Here is a 24,588-nt window from a genome sequence, read left to right as displayed (position 1 = left end):
CGAATAAAGGATTATGTCCTGAATCACAAAGAGTTGTGAACCCACGGCTAGCTGTATCCCTGAACCATTGAGGGTCACACAAGTACTGGATTGTTTGTTCCCGTTGAGAGAATAAATTCAAGAAGTTGAATTTATATTATATAGTAAATTCAAGGAGTTGAATTTATGATAATTAAATTTTGAGAGAATAAATTCAAGTAGTTGAATTTATAAAATTTGAGAATATGATTTATTAAACTCAAATGTTGGGTTTATTAAATATTAAATTTTGGAAGTGATAAAAATTCAATGAGTTGAATTTATAATTTAAATAATAAATTCAAATGTTGAATTTATAATGTATTTAATTTATTAAGCTCAAAAGTTGAGTTTATTTATTAATAAATTAAATAAGGTGGGTATGTTTAATGGGCTTGTAAGAGTACAAGTCCATCATAATAAATAATTAAAGTTTTAATAGGCCTTGATTAAATTAATTAAACTAGTTGGACTAGCCCAATTAATTAAATCAAGCCCATTAATGTTAATTATGTCATTAGGCTATTATTTAATTATAAATAATACATGTTGATTAAAAAACCTAGCCTCCACCACATGATTTACGTGAGTCCCACTTTCAAAAGAAAAAAAATTGGCCTCTTTGGTTTTTCTTTCCAAGGTTGAGCCGCCTCTCGTTTTAGTCTCCAACGTAAAATCTCTTCCAAATTTTCTAGTGCAATTTGGAAGAGGAACATACCATCCAGTCGTGGACTTGATAGGAGGATTTCATCGAAGAAAGTTCGTAGGGAATCAACAAGAGCTAATCCGTTTATACCGGATTAGTTGGAGTCCAGTGATTTAATTCACAAAGGTATAATTCTTTAAACATCCTATGCATGTTTAATTCCTGAAAACCATACGAGTGTCCAAAAGAATTATTTTGTTTTCAAAATAAAATAAAAAATTTTAAACTTCCGCTGCGTTTGGGCACGTAGAAAACCGAGATCCAACATGTTCTTGCAAAATAAATCCCTCGGCGCTCCCCCGACGTCCGTTTTTCATCGTTCTTGCGTAGGAATCATCAAAGGCAAGCATTGTATCATTATTTCTGCATCATTCATGTCTTTTACTGTGTCTTCCAATTCATCATCATCAACGTGTTCAAATGACTCTCTAGTAGGAGTTGCAAGTACAATACTCCATTTAGGATCTTCAGGATCTTCAATGTAAAATACTTGCTTTGCTTGACTTCCCAATATAAAAGAGTCGGATTTGAATCCAATTCTTCTCAAATTTACCAATGTAAAACCAAGATCATCTACTTTAATACCATTATTATTCTCCACCCAATTACATTTGAACATTGGAATTTGAAATTTGTGGTAATCGAGTTCCCATATTTCTTCAATAACTCCATAAAAAACCATGTCTGAAACAATTGGGTTTTTGTCCTTGGCACTGGCAACTTGCATTGTCTTTGCGACTAAGCTTACTCCAGAGTTTTGAGTAACTCGTATATCAACACGTTCTTTTGTAGCATATGTAACCCCATCAATCAGATAACTAGAATACTTTAACACTTTGTTGCTAGGTCCATGCGCCAACCACTTCAATCTTTCTGATATTTGATGGGTGGAACGGTCAACTAAATGTGCAACCTATATTTCACAATGCCATAAATTTAGATTTATGTAAGATACCAAGAGTTGTATGCATATTAATATCTAGTATTTTGGAACTTACTGTATCACGCAACCAGTTAGTAAACCTTCGGTTATGCTTATCTTGTAACAACTTTTTGGACTTGGCTTTATGAGGAAATCTTGATTTCAAATCCACCATGTGTTCCCTAATGAAATAATTTCTAATAGATAAACCAATAGAATGTATGCAAAGTGCATGAAAGAATTGATAGGTTGGAGATCTTACTCGACATAAGGATCAATCTCAACATCATTTGTCAATACATAAAGATGTGCTTGTTGCAGCTCATCATGTCTAGTGAAGTGCACAACTGCTCCCGATAAAGGCTTAGTAAGTTCTACTTCTCGATGCCTTGAAGGTATCCCAATTGTGTGGACATTAGATAGATAATCTGAGCAAAATTCGACAGCCTCTTCAGCAATGTAAAATTTGGCTATACACCCTTCAGGCCGATTGCGATTGCGCACATAACCTTTCAGAATCTTCATGAATCTTTCAAATGGGTACATGTGCCTATACCAAACCGGTCCACACAATTTGACCTCCCGGACAAGATGAACAGTTAAATGAATCATTATATCAAAAAATGAAGGGGGAAAGTACTTTTCAAGTGACCACAATATCAACACAATCTCTCTTTGCAAGTCATCCAACTTTAAGACGTCTACCACTTTACTATACAACACATTGAAGACGAAACACAGCCGGGTTCTAGTATCTCTGACATGTTTTGGCAAGACACCGCGGATGGCCACTGGAAGCAATTGTTGCATTAAAGTGAGATAGTCGTGTGACTTCAGGCCAACAAGTTTCAAATCCTTCATCGACACAATGTTTCTAATATTTGATGAGTAACCTACAGGTACCTTTACTCCCGACAAAGAATTGCAAATACTTCTTTTCTCATCCTTACTTAGTGTGTAACATGCTGCTGGCAAAAACGTTTTCTTCTCCCCAATCCTTGGTGCCAATTCAGTCCTTAAATTCATTTCCAGAAGATCTAATCTTGATTCTACTCCATCCTTTGTTTTTCCTGGAACATCAAGTAATGTACCGATGAGACTTTCACAAACATTTTTTTCAATGTGCATCACATCAAGAACATGTCGAACATGTAGATCTTTCCAATACTCAAGTTCAAAGAATATTGATTTCTTTTTCCAGCATGTTATCCCGTCATCGTTCTTTGACTGAAGCTTTCCGCTGAATTTTCCACAATGATAATTAATTCTTTGAACTCTTTCTAAAATTTCATTGCCACTCAATGGTTTTGGTTCGAGATTAAATTCTTGCTTCCCATTAAATGCCTTCTTTTGCCTTCGATAAGGATGACTTAAAGGTAGAAACCTTCTATGGCCTGTATATGACATTTTTCTACAATGTTTCAACCTTGTCGAATATGTTTCTTCTGCACAAATAGGACATGCATGATATCCTTTCACAACACATCCAGACATGTTCCCATATGCAGGAAAATCATTGATTGTCCATAGTAGAACAGCTCTAAGAGAGAAACTTTCTTCTCGATATGCATCATATGCTTCAACACCTTTATCCCATAAGCATTTTAAGTCGTCAATAAGAGGTGCTAAGTAAACATCAATATCATTACCCGGTTGTCTGGGACCAGATATCAACAAAGTGAGCATCACAAATTTTCTCTTCATACACAACCATGGTGAAAGATTGTATGTGATCATTAAAACAGGCCAACAACTATATGCAGAACTCATCAAACTATGAGGATTTATCCCGTCTGCTGATATAGCCAATCTAAGATTTCTTGGCTCATAAGCAAAATCTGGCCACATGCGATCAACTAATTTCCAAGAGGGCGAATCAGCTGGATGACGCAAGTATCCATCACGAATTCTTTTATCAGCATGCCAAGTTAACTCCTTGGATATCGCCTTATTCCGAAACATTCTTTGAAATCTTGGAATAGGTGGGAAATACCACAAGACCTTTGCAGGAATTCCTTCCTTTACCTTCGATTTGTTGCCCAACTTCCACCTTGACGTCCCGCAAGTAGGGCAATTTGCAAAATCTTCGTACTTCTTCCGGTATAAGATACAATCATTAGGACAAGCATGAATTTTCACATAGTCCATCCCTAATGCGCGTAATCTTTTCTTTGCATCATACAGAGATGAAGGCAATTCATTGTGATCTGGAAGCATTTCTCCAAACAAAATAAGTAGATCAGTGAAACTTTTATCACTCCAACTATATTTTGCCTTCAAGTTAAATAATTTCACAACTGCAGATAACTTTGAGAATTTAGCACATCCAGGATATAAAGGTTTATCTGCGTCTTCAAGTAGCTTATTGAATTGGCTTGGATTCTCAGCATAACTTTCATATACACAATGCACCATATCTATAGGTTCCTCAGTAAATGATTTGTGTTCATCTTGTCTTACTTGATCATTATCATTCATTGAGTTCCCTTTCGTAGATCTTTCCCCATGCCATATCCATGTATGATATGTCAAATCCATACCATTACAATACAAATGTGCCCTGATAGTTTCAACATTTTTCTTCCATAGATTACCACATCTTGCACATGGACAAGGTATTGCATCAGAATGGATAGCATTTTTTAGCGCAAACTGCAAGAAAGACTCTACTCCAACATCAAATTCATGTGATAGCCTATCTTTTGACATCCATTCTTTGTCCATACTTGGTACAACTACTCAGCTAACAATAAGCCCAACCCCTTCAAAACAATTTGAAATAATATTAAAAAATCTTTTATTGATAGACTCTCTTTTTAATATATATACACACACACATGTATACGTAAAGAGAATTTTGTTACAAACACCAAAAATTGTTTGAAACTTTATATTTAAATGATATAAGTTGGTTAATGGTTGAATTCATGTAGCTACTCCTTACCCAAAGTCAGCTAGTGAGACTCTTGCGAACTTCCCAGATCAACATACACCTAAAGGCGTTGGAAATAGTTCACATTTCACACAAACACGCTCTGCATCTAATCTACATTACACAAAAGAACCACATTAATCATTTCTGCTTCAAATACAAATCATTTTCTTTCACTGACAAGCACTTCTGTTGCTTATAACTTGCCTAATGATTTGCATCCAACCAGGTTTTTACTGCATCGACAATACTTCTGGAACACGTAAACAAATCCAAGAATTTAGTCAAAGAAGTGGGAATCTTGTCTCATTTTGCAAGCAATCCTATTGATGAAATTTAAAAATTTTCACAGAATAGTCGTGGCGGGGCGACTGCCTAAGCCTGATTNCACGAATTCTTTTATCAGCATGCCAAGTTAACTCCTTGGATATCGCCTTATTCCGAAACATTCTTTGAAATCTTGGAATAGGTGGGAAATACCACAAGACCTTTGCAGGAATTCCTTCCTTTACCTTCGATTTGTTGCCCAACTTCCACCTTGACGTCCCGCAAGTAGGGCAATTTGCAAAATCTTCGTACTTCTTCCGGTATAAGATACAATCATTAGGACAAGCATGAATTTTCACATAGTCCATCCCTAATGCGCGTAATCTTTTCTTTGCATCATACAGAGATGAAGGCAATTCATTGTGATCTGGAAGCATTTCTCCAAACAAAATAAGTAGATCAGTGAAACTTTTATCACTCCAACTATATTTTGCCTTCAAGTTAAATAATTTCACAACTGCAGATAACTTTGAGAATTTAGCACATCCAGGATATAAAGGTTTATCTGCGTCTTCAAGTAGCTTATTGAATTGGCTTGGATTCTCAGCATAACTTTCATATACACAATGCACCATATCTATAGGTTCCTCAGTAAATGATTTGTGTTCATCTTGTCTTACTTGATCATTATCATTCATTGAGTTCCCTTTCGTAGATCTTTCCCCATGCCATATCCATGTATGATATGTCAAATCCATACCATTACAATACAAATGTGCCCTGATAGTTTCAACATTTTTCTTCCATAGATTACCACATCTTGCACATGGACAAGGTATTGCATCAGAATGGATAGCATTTTTTAGCGCAAACTGCAAGAAAGACTCTACTCCAACATCAAATTCATGTGATAGCCTATCTTTTGACATCCATTCTTTGTCCATACTTGGTACAACTACTCAGCTAACAATAAGCCCAACCCCTTCAAAACAATTTGAAATAATATTAAAAAATCTTTTATTGATAGACTCTCTTTTTAATATATATACACACACACATGTATACGTAAAGAGAATTTTGTTACAAACACCAAAAATTGTTTGAAACTTTATATTTAAATGATATAAGTTGGTTAATGGTTGAATTCATGTAGCTACTCCTTACCCAAAGTCAGCTAGTGAGACTCTTGCGAACTTCCCAGATCAACATACACCTAAAGGCGTTGGAAATAGTTCACATTTCACACAAACACGCTCTGCATCTAATCTACATTACACAAAAGAACCACATTAATCATTTCTGCTTCAAATACAAATCATTTTCTTTCACTGACAAGCACTTCTGTTGCTTATAACTTGCCTAATGATTTGCATCCAACCAGGTTTTTACTGCATCGACAATACTTCTGGAACACGTAAACAAATCCAAGAATTTAGTCAAAGAAGTGGGAATCTTGTCTCATTTTGCAAGCAATCCTATTGATGAAATTTAAAAATTTTCACAGAATAGTCGTGGCGGGGCGACTGCCTAAGCCTGATTGACCCTGCTTGAATATGCTAGACCCATATTTCTCATTCTTGAATGGTTCCATTTACCATCAAGGTAACTGTTGCATTTACTTCCACAGGTCTGGAGCTGAAAATGGCTTGCAGGGTAGTAATCTATTCTTGGCAAAGGTACTAAGATTTCTTCAAAAGAAAGTATGTTATCAAATAAAACATTTAAAACGAAGCAATTTGGTAAACTTAATTGCAGGCCTGGTTTCACAGTTCTCAACCCGTGACCAGGAGCAGGTCCTCTGAGTTGAGGTACGAACTTGCTAATTATCGGATAAGTTACATTTCCGCAGCATCTTCTTTCTAGTAAATTCTCAGCGCATTACATTATAAAACCCCAAAATTAAAAGAAGCTAATTTTTCTTATAACAAAACTGTAGAGAATAATCGAGAAATCAGCGAAGGTAAGCAACGTTCTTAATGCGAATAAAGAGCATACTCATAACATAAGAAATCACAAGAAAAGCAAATCCAGCTGCCGCGCACGACACCTTCACACTCTTCGCGCGTTCTTATCGAGTGCCAGATCCATCACCTACTTAAAACTACTATAATACATCTCAAACAAGCTCAAATGACCCAAATAATCGAGTGAAATTCTTACCCAAACGGATGGCAGATCGCGCGCAGAATAGGACTAAGATTCACGACTTCTCCTTGCTCAAAACTACCGATTACAGTTGCAATCAAGGTCGACCGGACATGGGCTACCTTCGCCGGTCCTCGGTGACAGAGAACGGACGGGCGGTGGCTTTGATTCAGCTGGGAGAAAGGAGGGCGACGGGAGTGTGTTTTTTTTTTTTGGGGGGGGGGGGGTGTGTGTGTCTCAATACTTTAATTAATTGGTGAGTGTGTGTTATGCGATATATAAGTGTGAGGAATTGGTAGGGATTTTGGTTTTTTTAACAACATTTTTTAAAACACTGTTGTTAAAATAGTTAGAGTGTTGTTTTAAAAGTTTTTTTTTTTTTATAACGACAACAGTTTAAATAAACCGTTGTCTTAGGCCCTAAATTTGTACATTAGACAACGGTTTATAACACCGTTGTGGCAGCTACTAAAAAAATTGTTGTCTTTCACTGACGTTAATAAACAACGGTTTTTAACACCGTTGTCTTAGCTACATAAAAACGCGCTCATAGACAACGGTATTAAGAACCGTTGTTGTAGCTACTAAAAAACCCGCTCATAGACAACGGTATAAAAACCGTTGTTGTAACCCATAAAGGACAACGGTTTTAAACAAAACCGTTGTCTTAAAAAAATAAATAAAACAGCACAAAGACAACGGTTTTTAAAACCGTTGTCTTAGCAACCAAATAGCACGCACATTGACAACGGTTTTCTAAAACCGTTGTCATTCAACAATAAAAGACAACGGTTTTTTAAAAACCGTTGTCTTTGACAAAGAAAAAATTAGCAAAGACAACGGTTTTGGTTAAAACTGTTGTTAAAGGGAAAAAAACAACGGTTTTTGCTAAAACTGTTGTCTTTTGAGTGTCGTTGAAACTAAAATTTCTTGTAGTGTGTTTACACTCGTAGGACTCTATCCGACCGAGCCACTCTCGAATCAGCCTGTTGTGCACTCACCTAGGATCCCAAATAGTCACCCTAGCCCAGCTCTGAGCCCCCTGGCCGAGCCCCTTAGCCCCTGAACGCCTGCGAAGCCTGCACGTTTTCACTTGGGCTCTCGAGTAGGAGTCCACGTTGGCTAGGATTCCTCCCAGCCCCTGGTGTTCGAGTCCTAGCGTGGCTAGGACTCTACACCTGACTCATACACACCCCTAGCCAAGCCTCGGTCCCAACTTAACCCAGGCCCTGCCACCATCCCCTTAAAACCGAGCCATACAACCCCCATGACAGATAATTGATTCCAGCTTGCATGTTTCGTGTGTGCAGCAATTTTGGTGATGTTCAAGGACTCTAAATTCTTGTAAAACAATGCTTGATCATAACCTAAATCATTGCAGCCCCTTAACACATACCAAACATGATTTTGGATAAAAAAATTCATAAGTTTAATACATGTAGGTGCAATATTACAAAAATAAATATGAGAACTCTATGCTTTTCATACAAACGTTATTTAAAACCATAATATGATGTGATAGATGAGAAAAGGAGATGTATGGCGTGCCTTTGCGTTTTAAACGCACAAATATTCGATGGCGATGTGAAGACTTTGACGTAGGAGACTAGACTGAATTTTTTCTTCAAAGCCTCGGTTGTTTCCTCTTGGAGTGGCGTGCGTGCTTGTGTTTTCTGATGGGGAGGGTTTCATATGGTTTGAGGGGAAGGGGCGTGGGTTTTTAGGTGAAATATGACATATTTATGCTTCATTAATCTCATAACAAGGCTTAGGCCTATTAAGGGGTTAAATTCGGCCCATTAGTCTTTATTTAAATCATAAAAAAATTATGTTTAAATAAGTTTGTAAATTTATTAGCTGGGTTGTCAAAACGTTTATATTTTTGTTAAAAAACCAACACCGATAAAATTTACGTCCCATCGTATAAAATCACCTCAAAACCTCTTATTTTCAAAAATATGAAAAAACATCAATCATATTTTAAATAATTAAAAACAATTATTTAATAAAAACGTTTTTATTTTTCAGCCATCGGTCTCCGTTCCTCGATCTCAACTCTAATAACCTTTAAAAATACATTTTAATGCAACCATGTAGAAAAATATATTTTAAACATGTAAATATGCACCACATAATTAATTTATGCAATTAAAACATTTAATTGAAATACACAATGAATTTAATAACATGCGTGCATGTGGTTCGCGTGGACCTCTAAATTTTTGGGACGTTACATAATTATCCCTCAATAGCTGCAATACCGTCCTCAGATGCTCACTATGAAGCTCTCATGTCTTAGAGTAGATCAAAATGTCATAAATAAAAATAATAACAAAAGTATTCAAATACGGCTTCAAGACACGATTCATTAAATCCATGAAAACTGAAAGAGCATTGGTTAGTCCAAATGACTTCACAAGAAATTCATAATGGTCATACATTGTTCTAAAGGCAGTCTTTGGTATATACTCATTTTTCACCTACAATTGATGATACCCGGACCGAAGGTCAATCTTCGAGAACACTCCTGCTCTTTGCAGTTGATCAAAAAGGTCTTCAATCCGCGGGAAAGGATATTTTTTTTTAAAAGTTACTTTGTTGAGTTCTCGATAATCAATACATAACCTCAACGATCCATATTTTTTTTTCACAAAAAAAACTGGAGCTCCCTATGAAGAGGAACTAGGTCGAATGAAACCTTTATCAAATAGCTCCTGCAATTGATTCTTCAATTCTTTTATCTCGGTGGGAACCATTATGTACGGAACCTTAGAAATTGGAGCTATACCAGGAATTAAGTCAATAACAAACTATACCTCTCGATCAGGTGGGTACTTCCTCAGCAAACGCATCAAGATAACTCTTCACCACATCAATGTTCTGTAATTGCGTATTACTCTCCTTTCTCACATCCAACACCAAAGCCAGAAAACCAATACAACCTTTGTGCAACAATTTAGTAGCTTGTAAACAAGAAATAACGAGAATACTCAGCGAAGAACCTAGACCAACAAATGCATCACTCTCATGGTCATCGGCTAAAAACTTCACGGTCTTTCCCACACAGTCAATCACTTCACGATAGGCAAACAACCAATCCATACCCAGTATGACATTGTAATGCCCGAGATTTGAATTATCGTAATCCAGAATGATTTGTTGATAATCGAGGTAATTATAGACGGACCACTCCGAGACCAGAATTGGAAAGGCAAGAGTTGGACATAGGTGAGCTACAGTAGGTATCGCGCACATGCACGGCAGAAATACGCGCATATGCGCGCAAGGCCATTGCCGAGGCAGAGAACCTCGCGCATATGCGCGAGAAGAGGGCGTGCATATGCGCGAGCTGGTGGACTGGAATTATCCGGAGGCCGTAGGTCTCGTGCATATGCACGAGAAGAAGACGCGCATATGCGCGAGCAGACGAGAAGATATTGCGCCGAGACAGTAGGTCTCGCGCATATGCGCCGATGAGGGTCGCGCATATGCGCGAGACGTGTTTTGCAAAGAAATGAGCCACTTGGCTTGTACATGCATGAGATATATATATATATGAAAGCTTATTCCTTCATTCCACCGAGAAGAAATCGAGAAAGGTTAGGGGAAAAACGAGAAAAATTGACAGGGTACTGTGTTCCTATCGGCTTAGGCTATATATGAAAGCTTATTCCTTCATGAGATATATATATATATATATGAAAGCTTATTCCTTCATTACGCCTTTTTAGATTTGTGATTGTCAGAGATCCGTCCATCAGAATTTCAATCCGACTTCGGTCCTGTGTTCCTATCGGCTTAGGCTACAACTGGACATTGATATTGACAGGCTTTGAATCAGAGACTTCGACATAGTCAGAGTAACAGAGTGAAAGGTATAAATTAATGTTGAGTTGGGATTGCACAACTCGAGTGAGGTTTGACTCGAGTTTCCCTAAATCACATACTTTATTTGATTGCATTAATATTTGCAATTGATGAGATTGATGGTTGTAGTCTATTGATTCATAGACAATGTATGTACTAGTCACCGGCTGATTCGTCTGGTCATCGGCTAATTTTCCTAATCACCGGCTGATTCGTCTGGTCAGTGGCTGATTCGCTTAGTCCTTGGCTGATTCGTCAATTCTGCAGCCGATTCGCCCAGACACTGGATATACGAATTATATCGATGTCGTTTAGGGTTGATTCATTCCTATCGACTGAGATTCGATATATTTGTCAATATCCAGAACCGAGATCCCTAGATTAGGAATGAGTCGAGTCTGAGATGACGCGTCGATTGAGTCGAGTCTGAGATGACTAGTTGATTTACATTTTTATATCATTCATGTTTATTGAATTGCTACATGTTAATGATAGTTGTTATATGCTTTGATGTATGTTTTTATATGATTGCATGTCTACATTGTTTATACTGATATGCATTTCTCACCGGAGTTATCCGCCTGTTGTCTTGTTTTGAATGTGTGCATGACAACAGGTGGGGCAGGACCTGGAGCAGGAAGAGGATGAGAGATTCAGGATTAGCGTGGAGATCCGGACTTAGAGTAGAGTGGTTTAGTACTTGATATAGTAACTAAACTTTAGTTGAAATAAATAAATGGTGTAAAGGATTTGTACCATTAGAATTATATGCGTATTAGAATTGATTACCTTACGTTTCCGCACTTGTATATCTTGTATATTAAAAAAAAAAATTTATGTCCCACATTACTTAGTTGTTATATTTGATCCTAATAACAATTAAGTGTTGAATTAGGTTCGGGTCCCCACAACAGGTGGTATCAGAGCAGTAGGCACTAGAACTGTAGGTTCTTGAGACTGAGATAGAAGCTAGTGAGCGGGGTAGAATGCGTTTTCTTTCCTTGCTTGTGATTGCTAGCATGATTTACTGCTTTATATAATACATGTTATTGATTATCTGATTTGATTTAAAGCATGTGTTATTGAGAATGAATCTGAACCGATTCTCGATCAGCAGTAAGATGATCGGAGGGGGAACTGAATTGAGACAGGTTGTTGGATTGGGTTACTAATCCTTTTGATATTCAGATATCCCTACTCGAAGAATACCATAATAGGGTAGCACATCGAATCCTCCAATGGATGTGACAGCGACTCCGATGGAAACGTTATTGAAAAGGTTTCAGTCTTTCAAACCACCAACTATGAAGGGTACTGAGACATCAGTTGAATGTGAGAGTTGGCTAGATGACATTGAGATGCTGTTTGACTCACTGGAGTACAGTGATGAGCGCCGAGTTAAACTGATTGGGCACCAGTTGCATGATGTTGCAAAGAACTGGTGAATTACGATAAAAAAGGACTTGGAGCATCGAGGTACGACTATCACTTGGAATGTATTTAAAACTGAGTTTTATCAAAGATTTTTCCCAGTGTCGTACAGGAAAGACAAGGGGGCGGAGTTTGCCAATTTGAGACAGGGTCAGTTGAATATTGAATAATATGTGACCAAGTTCTCTACCTTGTTGAAATTTGCTCCACACGTGGCTGACAATGAAGAAGCCGTTGCTGATCAGTTCATCAATGGCTTGAATCCCGAGATTTTTACTCTGGTGAACACAGGGCGATCGAATAACTTTGCTGATGCTATGAATAGAGCAAAGGGAGCTGAAGCTGGCCTGATAAGGCAGAAAAGAGCCGTATATGTTCCTCCAGCACCGGGACCACAACAACCACCTCCCAGATTTGAGAGTGGTAGCAGTAGTGGTGGAAAGAAAGAATTTTTGAAAGCTAGAGGGAAACAGTTCAAGAAGTCTGGCGGTAGTTCTTCTAGCTCAAGTGGGTCCAGACAGAGCCCGAGTTATACCGAAATTTACTGCGGCACATGTGGAGGGAGACATTCCACTGAGCAATGCCAAGGAGTACTTGGTAGTTGCCACTTCTGTAAACAACAGGGATATTTTTCCGGAGTATGTCCACAACGAGGTTCCCAAAGATCCCACGGAGCCGAATCAGTCGAATCAGCAGCACAGTCGAGTAGACGATCAGCTGCTGTCCACTCATTTCAGCCAGCACCATCTCAGTCACAGTAGAGGCCTGGAGGAAGCCAGACAGTTGGCCAACCTCCTAGACAGCAGGCCAGAGTATTTGCTGTGACAGAGGAACAGGCTCAGGAAGCACCAGATGATGTTGTTACAGGTAACTGTTCTTTATGTGGTTATCCTGCTTACGTACTGATTGATACTTCACATACATTTATTCTGAACGATTTGCATTGAGTCATACATTGCCTGTTGAGTCTTTGTCTTCTGTAGTATCTGTCTCTTCTCCTTTGGGGAAAGGTTTGATATCCGTGACTTCGGTTAAATATGGTATGCTACAGTCTGACGGACATGAGATTGAGTTAGATTGTATTGTACTTGGGGTCTGCTTTTGATTGTATTATCGGTATCGATATGCTAACCAAGTACAGAACGACCGTTGACTGTTTCCACAAAATTGTACAATTCAAACCAGATATGGCTGAGGAGTGGAGATTTTACTGTAAGGGTTCTCAAGCCAGAATTCCTTTGATATCTGTTATGTCTATGACTCAATTATTGCAGAAAGGAGCGGAAAGATTCCTTGTCTATTCAGTTGATTTACTGAAATCGAGTCCATCGTTGGCTGATCTGCCAGTGGTGTGTGAGTTTGCTGACGTCTTTCCAGATGAGATTTCTGGATTGCCTCCGCTTCGAGAGACAGACTTCAGCATCGAGTTGGTACCAGGTACAGTTCCGATTTCTAGAGCTCCGTACCGAATGGCACCAATAGAATTGAAAGAGTTGAAAGACCAGGTGGAAGAATTACTGGCCAAGGGGAACATCAGACCGAGTGTCTCTCCTTGGGGTGCGCCAGTGACTGTTTGTGAGGAAGAAAGACGGTTCGATGAGACTTTGTATCGACTACCGTTGCAGGGTTCTTCGGTATATTCCAAGATCGATCTGAGATCTGGATATCATCAGCTGAGAGTCAGAGATTTTGATATCTCGAAGACAGCGTTCAAAACCAGGTATGGACATTATGAGTTTATTGTCATGCCGTCTGGTTTGACGAATGCTCTAGCTGTGGTTATGGGGCTGTTGAACCGTGTGTTCCAGAAATATCTCGATGATTTTGTGATGATATTCATCGATGATATTTTGATTTAGTCAAAGAATACGATGGATCATGGCGAGTATTTGAGAACTGTGTTGCGAATGCTGAGGACTGAGAAACTAGATGCTAAACTGTCGAAATGTAAGTTCTGGTTGAGACAGGTGGTATTTTTGGATCCTATTATATTCAGAGATAGTATATCAGTTGATCCTAGCAAGGTTAAGGCCGTGATTTCTTGGCCGAGATCGACATCTGTGCCAGAGATTCGCAGTTTTATGGGTTTGGCCGAATATTATCGCCGATTTATTAAAGATTTCTCGAGTATTGCCAAACCAATTACAAAGTTGACGCAGAAGAATGCTTCGGTTGTGTGGTCAGAAGACTGTGAATTCAGTTTGTTTGTCTGGACTGGTATTTAAGACAGATAGTAGACCATTGAGATTATATATGGTTCAAGCCAAACTAGAGCTGATTTTTAGGATTAAAGAAGCTCAGAAAGGTAAGCAAAATGAACCGAAATCGATAACGATGGTCAGAGCAGGACATCTATCCAAGTATCAGGTCCGTGACAATGTTTTGTATGTGAATAATCGTCTGGTTGTGCCGAATGTTTCGGATTTGAAACGACAGATAGTGTCAGAAGCGCACAGCAGTATATTCAGTATTCAACATGGTAACAGAAAGATGTACCACGATTTGAAAAGACAATTTCGGTGGAAACAAATGAAAGCTGATATTGCTGAAATTGTAGCCAAATGTATGAATTGCCAATAGGTGAAGGCTGAGAGAAAGAAACCGGGAGGACTATTACAGAGTTTGTCCATTCCCGAATGGAACACATTTCCATGGACTTTGTGACGAAGCTACCGTGATCCTCGGTTCACATCGTGCTTTTGGCAGAGTTTACAACAGGCTCGAGGTAAGAAGTTACATCTTAGTACCGCATATTATCCACAACTGACGGACAGTCGAAGCGGACTATCCAAACATTGGAAGATATGCTGAGAGCGGTAGTGCTTGATTTTAGCACTGGATGGCAAGATGCATTGCCACTTTATGAATTTTCGTACAACAACAGCTATCAGGCGAGTATTGAGACGACTCCTTTTGACGCGTTGTACAGGACGAAATGTCAATCCCCTCTTTATTGGGATAATATCTCTGAGCTTCCTGAGATCGGACCTGACAGATCAGAGATATGAATGAAAAAGTGAAGCTGATTCAGAAGAAAATGAAGGCAGCCCAAGATAGACAAGCCAACTATGCCAATGTCAGACGACGACCGTTGGTATTTGAGGCAGGAGACTGAGTATTCTTGAAAATTTCACCTTTCCGAGGAATTGTCCGATTTGGCAAGAAAGGGAAGCTGTCTCCACGATATATTGGGCCGTGTGAGATTCTCGAAAAGATAGGAGATTGTGCCTATCGACTTGTTTTACCGCCTTCATTATCTGGGATAGTATTCAGCCAGGCAAGGTTGAACTGGATAAGACATTGAGTTATGTCGAGAAGGCGATTCAGATTCTCGATCATAAAGAAAAACGGCTTAGAACAAAGACTATTCCACTTGTGAAGATTTGGTGGAGTCGTCATGACATTGAAGAAACTACCTGAGAAACTGAGTCAGATATGAGACAGAGGTTCCCAGAGTCATTTCACTGATGTGAGTTGTCTTATTTAGCTTCTTCTGATATACCTTCTTATGATATGATTTGACTGCCTATGATTTCGGGGACGAAATCGTATCTTAGGGGGGAGAAATGTAATGCCCGAGATTTGAATTATCGTAATCTAGAATGATTTGTTGATAATCGAGGTAATTATAGACGGACCACTCCGAGACCAGAATTGGAAAGGAAAGAGTTGGACATAGGTGAGCTACAGTNACCTCGCGCATATGCGCGAGAAGAGGGCGTGCATATGCGCGAGCTGGTGGACTGGAATTATCCGGAGGCCGTAGGTCTCGTGCATATGCACGAGAAGAAGACGCGCATATGCGCGAGCAGACGAGAAGATATTGCGCCGAGACAGTAGGTCTCGCGCATATGCGCCGATGAGGGTCGCGCATATGCGCGAGACGTGTTTTGCAAAGAAATGAGCCACTTGGCTTGTACATGCATGAGATATATATATATATGAAAGCTTATTCCTTCATTCCACCGAGAAGAAATCGAGAAAGGTCAGGGGAAAAACGAGAAAAATCCTTACGCCTTTTTAGATTTGTGATTGTTAGAGATCCGTCCGTCAGAATTTCAATCCGACTTCGGTACTGTGTTCCTATCGGCTTAGGCTACAACTGGACATTGATATTGACAGGCTTTGAATCAGAGACTTCGACATAGTGAGAGTAACAGAGTGAAAGGTATAAATTAATGTTGAGTTGGGATTGCACAACTCGAGTGAGGTTTGACTCGAGTTTCCCTAAATCACATACTTTATTTGATTGCATTAATATTTGCAATTGATGAGATTGATGGTTGTAGTCTATTGATTCATAGACAATGTATCTACTAGTCACCGGCTGATTCGTCTGGTCATCGGCTGATTTGCCTAATCACCGGCTGATTCGTCTGGTCAGTGGCTGATTCGCTTAGTCCTTGGCTGATTCGTCAATTCTGCGGCCGATTCACCCAGACACTGGATATACGAATTATATCGATGTCGTTTAGGGTTGATTCATTCCTATCGACTGAGATTCGATATATTTGTCAATATCCAGAACCGCGATCCCTAGATTAGGAATGAGTCGAGTCTGAGATGACGCGTCGATTGAGTCGAGTCTGAGATGACTAGTTGATTTATAGTTTTATATCATTCATGTTTGTTGAATTGCTACATGTTAATGATAGTTGTTATATGCTTTGATGTATGTTTTTATATGATTGCATGTCTACATTGTTTATACTGGGATGCATTTCTCACCGGAGTTATCCGCCTGTTGTCTTGTTTTGTATGTGTGCATGACAACAGGTGGGGCAGGACCTGGAGCAGGAAGAGGATGAGAGATTCAGGATTAGCGTGGAGATCCGGACTTAGAGTAGAGTGGTTTAGTACTTGATATAGTAACTAAACTTTAGTTGAAATAAATAAATGGTGTACAGGATTTGTACCATTAGATGTATATGCGTATTAGAATTGATTACCTTACGTTTCCGCACTTGTATATTAAAAAAAAAAAATTTTATGTCCCACATTACTTAGTTGTTATATTTGATCTTAATAAGAATTAAGTGTTGAATTAGGTTCGGGTCCCCACAGACATCAAAAGCAACCATCGGAATAACAATTAAATCAGCAAACAATAATCTTGTATCCATCTGTAAAGGAAAGGCCTTAAGGATACAAGTTGGCCAAATTTCATCTCGGGAAGACAACACAATATTTAAATGTAAAGGCATCACAGTAGGTTTAACATATAAAGAGTGCATAAACACTTTAGATATAAACGAGTGTGTCGCACCAGTGTCAATTAATGTAAGTGCTTGCTTTCCAGATATTAAAATATTACCTTATATTACCAAAGAATCAGGATTAGCACTTTCTTTTGTCATTGTAAAAATTCTCCCCTGTACTCTTCCTTTATCCGAAGACAGAGGGCATTCTGTGTTGTGTGCCCCACTTCTTTGCATCTGAAACATCGGCTACTACCAACCAAACATTCTCCTTTGTGTGGCTTGCCACACTTAGGACACAATGGTCTCTCAGTATCCGAGGAAGCAAAATGAGGTTTATTACGCTGCTCCATATTGCCTTTCCCTTTGTGGTCGCCTCGAACATGATTATTTGCACCTTGACCTTTCGCTTGGAAAGTTTGTCTTTTTAACTGTCGCTCCTTCTCGATTTCTCGTTCATCATGCTCGGCAAGCAATGCTCTCTCAACAATGTCTTGATATGTGACCACTTTCGACATGTGAAAATCCCTTCTAATCTCTGGCTTCAAACCACGAAGAAAGTGTTCTCCCTTATCTTTAGCATTTTCAGCAATAAAGGGAACAAAGATGCATCCTTCCACAAATTTCAGAGTATACTCTGTGATAGTCATAGAATCTTGCCTCAATTCAAGAAATTCTTTTATCTTTTTGGCTTTGACTTCCCTTGAAAAATATTTGGCATAGAATAAATCCAAAAACTCGCTCCACTTTAGTTCACGAACATTAACAGTCACCTTAGTAGCTTCCAAACAAATACGAGCAGCTTTCACTAACATAAACACATCACAACTTACTTTATCTCTATCAGTGAACTTCAAATAATCAAAGTTGGCCTCCAATGACTTTACCCACTCAAGAGCCACTAGTGGATCAGGACCATCGATAAATTCAGGAGGATTCATCAGCCTGAACAGATCATAAGAACCATCTTCAGTGATTTCCGTACTGCCTTGACCCCTTCCATGGCCACGACCCTGAGTCGGGGTGTGCATGCTCAATAATTGCTGAATCTGTTCACCATGTACCTTTGCATGTTCTTTTAATAGCTTACTGAATTCGTCTACAACTTTCGCAGTCTTATCGGTAGTAGGGGTCCTATCATCCCCTTCGGTACTCTTTCTCTTGGGAGGCATTTCCTACACATAGGCTCACTTCAACATAGCTAGGAAACAATGAGATATCAATGGCAATGAAATAGAATCATTTCTCAATATTAAAATCAATAGATGTAGGATCGAAAACATACCGGATTGTCTTAGGTAGAATAAGTCATATATGGTCCGAAGAAACCTTGCTCTGATACCAATTAAAAGGGAAAAATAAACAAAATAAATCTCGTATTAGCAAAAACTTGACTAAACTCTAACATAACCATTTTTAAATTTATCATGAAAGCATAATCCAAACATCATCACCAAAATATGCAATTCATTCACATAAAGTGCATACTATAACACATATGACCACCCATGTTCCAACCCATCAAAATAGGTTTTACATGCCAAAAGTTTCCCTTCCTCTTGCCATATGACTTCTTCCACACTAGACAATCCATTTCATTCTTTCTTCTCACCTGCATCACATGATTATAACTGAAATGAGATAAAACTCAGTAAGTAGAAGCTATAAATCACAAATACATATATATAGGCTTGGCTTGAATAACATGGCTATGGCAATGAAAAAATACAATACCATCAGGCAATAAAGATGGTATCTCTTAGCATGAATTAAAGAAATGAATTGATAGTTCTGTGACCTGTGACCATGTAATAAGTATCTCTTTGATATAAATATCAAAATTATGAGAGATACACATTCATCATGTAATTGGCCAATGACATGCATGTAAATACTATCAATTCTTTGCTTTAATCATAAAAACTTCATTGAGACAATTGAACAAACATTTGGTAGGCAACAATGGCTTACTAGCTCTTTTATCAATGAATTCAATGGTATCCTTAATCAATGAATAAAAATCAATATATACATCAAGAATATATCAATGGAAGGAGCTAAACATCAATAAACATGGCTTTTGTATATATATATATGTAGAACCCGAAAATCAGATTACGTATAAGCCATGCATATTTGCTAATATTTAAATTAAAAATGATTTTTTATATGAAGTGTTTAATTCATTTTATAATTATTAAATCATGATTGTTTATTTTAAAAGTAGATGTTTAGTTTATCTTTTCAGGATAAATACGCGAGGCCGGACCGGAGTTTAAAGATTAGAAGATAAGATTAATAATAAGAAAAATATTCCTAAATTTAAATTAAAGCAAGGAATAATTTAATTTAAAGAAATAGAATGTTATATGATTTACTAAATTAATTAGATATAAGGAATTAAATAAGTTCTTTAGGTTAATACTTAATTAAAACTTAAATTAAAATATGTAAACAAATAAGGATGAATTAATCTAGGTATAAAATAGTCAAGAAATTTAAAATAGCATTTAAATAATTAAATTTTAAATCATACAATGCCATGCAAGAGTTTAGTCTAAATAAATGTGTAAATTCACTAAAATGTATAATGGATATTTAAAACCATAAAAAAAATTAAGATGAAAGATTTAAACTATAACTTACCATGCAAAAAATTAAGAAGAAATCAGTCAACATTTTAAACAAATTCAAATGTGTAGCAAACCCCATTCAAATCATCACTAAATGGTTTTTATAGTGTATTCATTTCTCACTTTTAAATTCTATAATAATGGGTAATACATGCACCATAATTCTCTTCAAAGCTCCACAATCCCTTTATGCTAGCAAATCAACGTGGGTATGCAGCAAAAATAAGAATAAACCAACGGCAGCAAGGAATGAGAAGCAATTCAAATCCATTTAACTTCTTCACTTGTAACCTCCCACCTTAATGCATATTATGATACCTTTAACACCTCCTATAACATTCCTCTTCATTGCCTAAAAAACCTGCACCCTCACCTTCGAAACAAATCAGAAAAACAGCAGCTGAAAATCGTGTAAGAACAGCAGAAACGAGAAAGAAGAAAACCAACTCTGTTCCGCCGCTCGTCTTCGTCGTATTGATTTGTTTTTGTATCAAAACAAATTCCAGGCATGTATATATTGTTTCTTTGCTCTTCAATCAAGTCCTATAGATATTTTTAAGCCATTATATATTCATGATTCATGCAACAAAACGAAATTTTGACAGCAACTTTGCAAGAAATTCTGCACAGGTCATTCTCGGCTCTTGTGCTTTGTGCTTCACGGTTTTGTATGTTTGTGTTGTTTACAGTGAGTTGCTCGGTTCCAGGCATTCATGGCTACTTCTAGGAATGTTTTAGAGTGTGATAGGGAGTTATTGATTCATTGGTTTGAGTCCAAATCTTTGAAACAAAAGCATGACAGCAAATGTTTCACACAAGCTACAGAGTTGGTTCACAATTTTCTGTCCTTGAGTTGTTCGAGGGGTGTTCAAATCTTGGCTGTCCTAGGGACTATAGCCATGGTTAGAACCCTTCCTTATCATGTCTAGGACGTGACCAAATCATCTTTTCAAAGCTTGTTACATGGATCCCTCAGATTTTTACAGAAACTTGACAAGTGCTCCTCGGTTTTAAAAATTTTGATTTTGGTGTGGGTAACTTTCGGTTTTGAGATGTTGGATGAATTGTGGTTGGCTCCTAGCCCGTAGCCACAGTTCATACAACACTACATCATGTCTAGATTGAGCCATGGTCAATAAAATGGCCACTGGAACGACACAAAACAATAGAACAATTCAATACATCTCACTGCACAGAATTTGAGTTCTCGGTTGGTATGTTTCAGTGTCCTAGGTGTTGCTTGGTTTGTGGTTGGCTTTTAGCCCTTAGCATTTGTCCAAGCCATACCTTAGGATGTTGGTAAGAGTCTCTAGTTGGTGGTTCAAGCCAATGGTCATGAAATTTTGGATTTTTCCCCTCACACGCGCAATAGCCGCTGTTGTATTTTTATTTTTTTACAGCAGACTTGAGTTCGGTTTCTGAGGTTGGTATGAATTCTTGGTTGGCTTTTAGCCCATGGCCTTGGACTGGACAGTACCTCAATGAGTTAGGAAAGTCATGTTTTTGGCCGTTCGTGATTTGGTTGAGTTTAGAGGTCGTACGAGAACTTACGGTGCAATGTGCCAAAGTGACTCTCGAAAGAGCGTTTCATGATTTTGGCCTCCATTCACCAATTTTCGTGTTTTCCAGTCCTCATGATCATTTTTGAGTAGGTTAGCAGTATTTTTAATCATGGTTAAACGTCGGTTTAATGTTTGTTCGGTTTGGTACGAAGCCATGATTGAAAAATTAAGTTGTGGGTCCTAATCGTCTCGTTTTTGGTTCGATTGTCAAGTTTTGTTCAAGATAAGATTATTTGCATGTGTCACATATTAGAATTAGGTTGCAGCAAGCCTGAGAGCGATCCAACTCATCCGGTAAAAATTAAGGTTATAATTATATTACGTGCATAAGATATAAAATGTTTTATTTTTGAGATATATGCGATATGTCTTGTGGCCACCTTATGCTTATGGGTTTGGAAGTTGGTATGCGCAACCGAAGACCTCTCCACCCGGTGACTTACGACCAGTTTACGATTATGTATGGGTACAGATATCCAGTCCAAGAGCTGTGGTGATCTCTACCGCCCAGTATACTGTGGTTTAGTCTGATCAGGCGCTCACGTTATGTTATGGGCCACTTGCTTAGAAACATTATCTCTACCAGAAAATTATGATATGATATGATGGAGCTCTATTGAGGAAATCTTTTACGTATGATTTTGAGATATGCACGTATTTATAATTATCCATGATACGTTTATCACTGTACGCATTATGATATTATATTTTTAAATTGCATGCGATTTTACGATATATTTACTTGTTATTCACGATATATACATGTTGAGTCTTTAGACTCACTAGACTTGATTGTTGTAGGTACTGATGAGGTCGAGGCCGAGGGAGGAGACCAGTGAGTTGGCTAGGTTTGCAGTAGTAGGAACCCGAGGACCTCATGTTTTAGTTTATGCATTTTCTTATGTTCAAACTCAGTTTTAATACGTTGAATACATTTTTAAGTTGTTGTTTGAAAACAATATTTACTTTCGCTGTTATTTTAAAGTTAAAATTATTTACATTTTTATTTTATAAATGAAGCAAGATAATTATTTATTAAGAAAATTTTTAATAATTACGCTAAAAATGAATACGAAATACTATTCTTTACAGTTGGTATCAGAGCCTATGATCTTGTAAAGGGTTATACTACTACTGCTCTCGAGAAGCTCATGAAGTCACGTCTTCGGTCTGTAAGTTTTACGATTACGCATTTCATTTAAAGCATGAAATATTTTTACATCATGATTGCATGAAATATTTTATGTACAGATTATGCTTTTGCAATAATTATTTAAATTTGAATAAAATAGTGTAATTATGCATATTGGTTACGTAAGGGTTATAATTATGGAACAGCATGCCTCCTAGACGCCTTATTGATCGCATGGGAGGTGATGAGCATCGTCATGAGAACGAGGAGAGAGATTGACCACCACCCCCTCCACCAGACTTGAATGCCCAGATGTTAGCTGGGATGACTCAATTCTTCGCACAGTTCGCGGGGAACAATGCTGTGGTAGCCAGACAGACTGGGCCTGAGGCTGTCTGTGAGCGGTTCATGAAGATGAGGCCGAAGGAGTTCTTAGGGACGTCAGATCCTATGGTTGCAGAGGGATGGATTAAATCCCTTGAGGTTATTTTTGAGTTAATGGGGCTCAAAGATGGAGATAGGGTTCGTTGTACGACTTATTTGTTTGGAGGAGACGCTCGCCTGTGGTGGGAAGGAGCATCTATAGTTTTGATTTGGCCACTTTGAGTTGGACGCGCTTCACCGAGGTATTCTACTCTAAATATTTTACTGACGAGGTGCGTTACAGGTTGACCAGGGAGTTTATGACCCTGAGGCAGGAAGACATGATGGTTACGGAGTTTATCCGTAAGTTTGAGAGGGGTTGTCACTTTGTACCCCTGATTGCAAATGACGCTGGTGCCAAATTGAGGCATTTTATGGATGGTCTGCGGCCGATCTTGCACCGTGATGTTAGGGTGGTTGGCCCTACTACCTATGATGTTGCTATTTCCAAAGCTTTAGCGGCAGAGCAAGACCAAAATGATATTGAGCGTGATCGCCAGGGTACACGATCATTTCAGGCACCACACCGTCCTCCTCAGCAGCAGCATCAGAATAAGAGACCTTTCCACGGGCCATCTAGGAGCAGAGGACAGCAGCAACAGGGACGTGTAGTCCCGAGGACATCTGAGTATCCAGTCTGTGCCAGGTGCTCATGCTGTCATGCTGGGTTTTATGTATGGTTCGGGAAAGTGTTACAAATGTGGTAGTACTGACCACATATTGAATAATTTCCCTCAAAAGAATCTGCCTACCCAAGGTAGAGTTTTTGCTCTCCATGCAGGGGAGACTAACCCGGAGACGATGCTCATGACAGGTATCCTAAAGCTTTAAGTTCGTATTTGAAATGTAATGTTTTAAGAGATTAAGTTAAGATTTTTAACGTAGAATTGGTTATAGGATTACATGTTCTAATCAGGATTATTTTCGGGAATTTAGGTTAGAAAAACTTTGACCTTTGCATGACTAAAAGCTTAGTTCTTGTAAAACTATTGGGTTTAGCATGATATTCCAATCTTTCAGGGAGAATCTTTATAGCCGGTTCAGCTACGAAAGCCTTGATAGATTCAGGGGCTACTCATTCATTCATTTCAGAAACATTTGCAAATTCTCTCCAGATCAAGACAATTGGGCTAGACATAGCGTATTCAGTAGCATTGCATTCTGGGGAGGAGCTGACAGCTACTAATGTTATACGAGATATAGACCTTGAACTTCATGGTAACCTTGTGTATGCGGATCTTATCGTTCTGCCATGCCAGAATTTGATATCGTTCTGGGGATGGACTGGCTTTTGAGGAACAGAGTTTTGATTGACTTCCAGCGGAGATCTGTTCTAGTCCGATCGCCTGGGA

The 24,588-nt window shown here is 38.3% G+C and overlaps 2 protein-coding genes across 2 annotated transcripts; both read right to left on the bottom strand.

Moving 5' to 3' along the window:
• Positions 1-1,037: 1,037 nt before the first annotated feature.
• Positions 1,038-4,370, bottom strand: LOC140972495 (uncharacterized). Its single transcript, XM_073434913.1, has 3 exons — positions 1,909-4,370; positions 1,723-1,828; positions 1,038-1,637 (listed from the first exon to the last, which is right to left on the bottom strand). Exons 1-3 carry the CDS (start codon positions 4,368-4,370, stop codon positions 1,038-1,040), a joined length of 3,168 nt encoding a protein of 1,055 aa, XP_073291014.1.
• A 531-nt stretch (positions 4,371-4,901) lies between these two features.
• On the bottom strand, positions 4,902-5,789 carry LOC140972494 (uncharacterized). Its single transcript, XM_073434912.1, has one exon. It carries the CDS (start codon positions 5,787-5,789, stop codon positions 4,902-4,904), a length of 888 nt encoding a protein of 295 aa, XP_073291013.1.
• Between the last annotated feature and the right edge of the window lie 18,799 nt (positions 5,790-24,588).

This window comes from Primulina huaijiensis, chromosome 3 (assembly GCF_012295235.1).
Source record: "Primulina huaijiensis isolate GDHJ02 chromosome 3, ASM1229523v2, whole genome shotgun sequence".
NCBI classification, from domain to species: Eukaryota; Viridiplantae; Streptophyta; class Magnoliopsida; order Lamiales; family Gesneriaceae; genus Primulina; species Primulina huaijiensis.
Note: the sequence above shows the minus strand (reverse complement) of the source record. Positions and strands in the feature narration are given on the sequence as shown.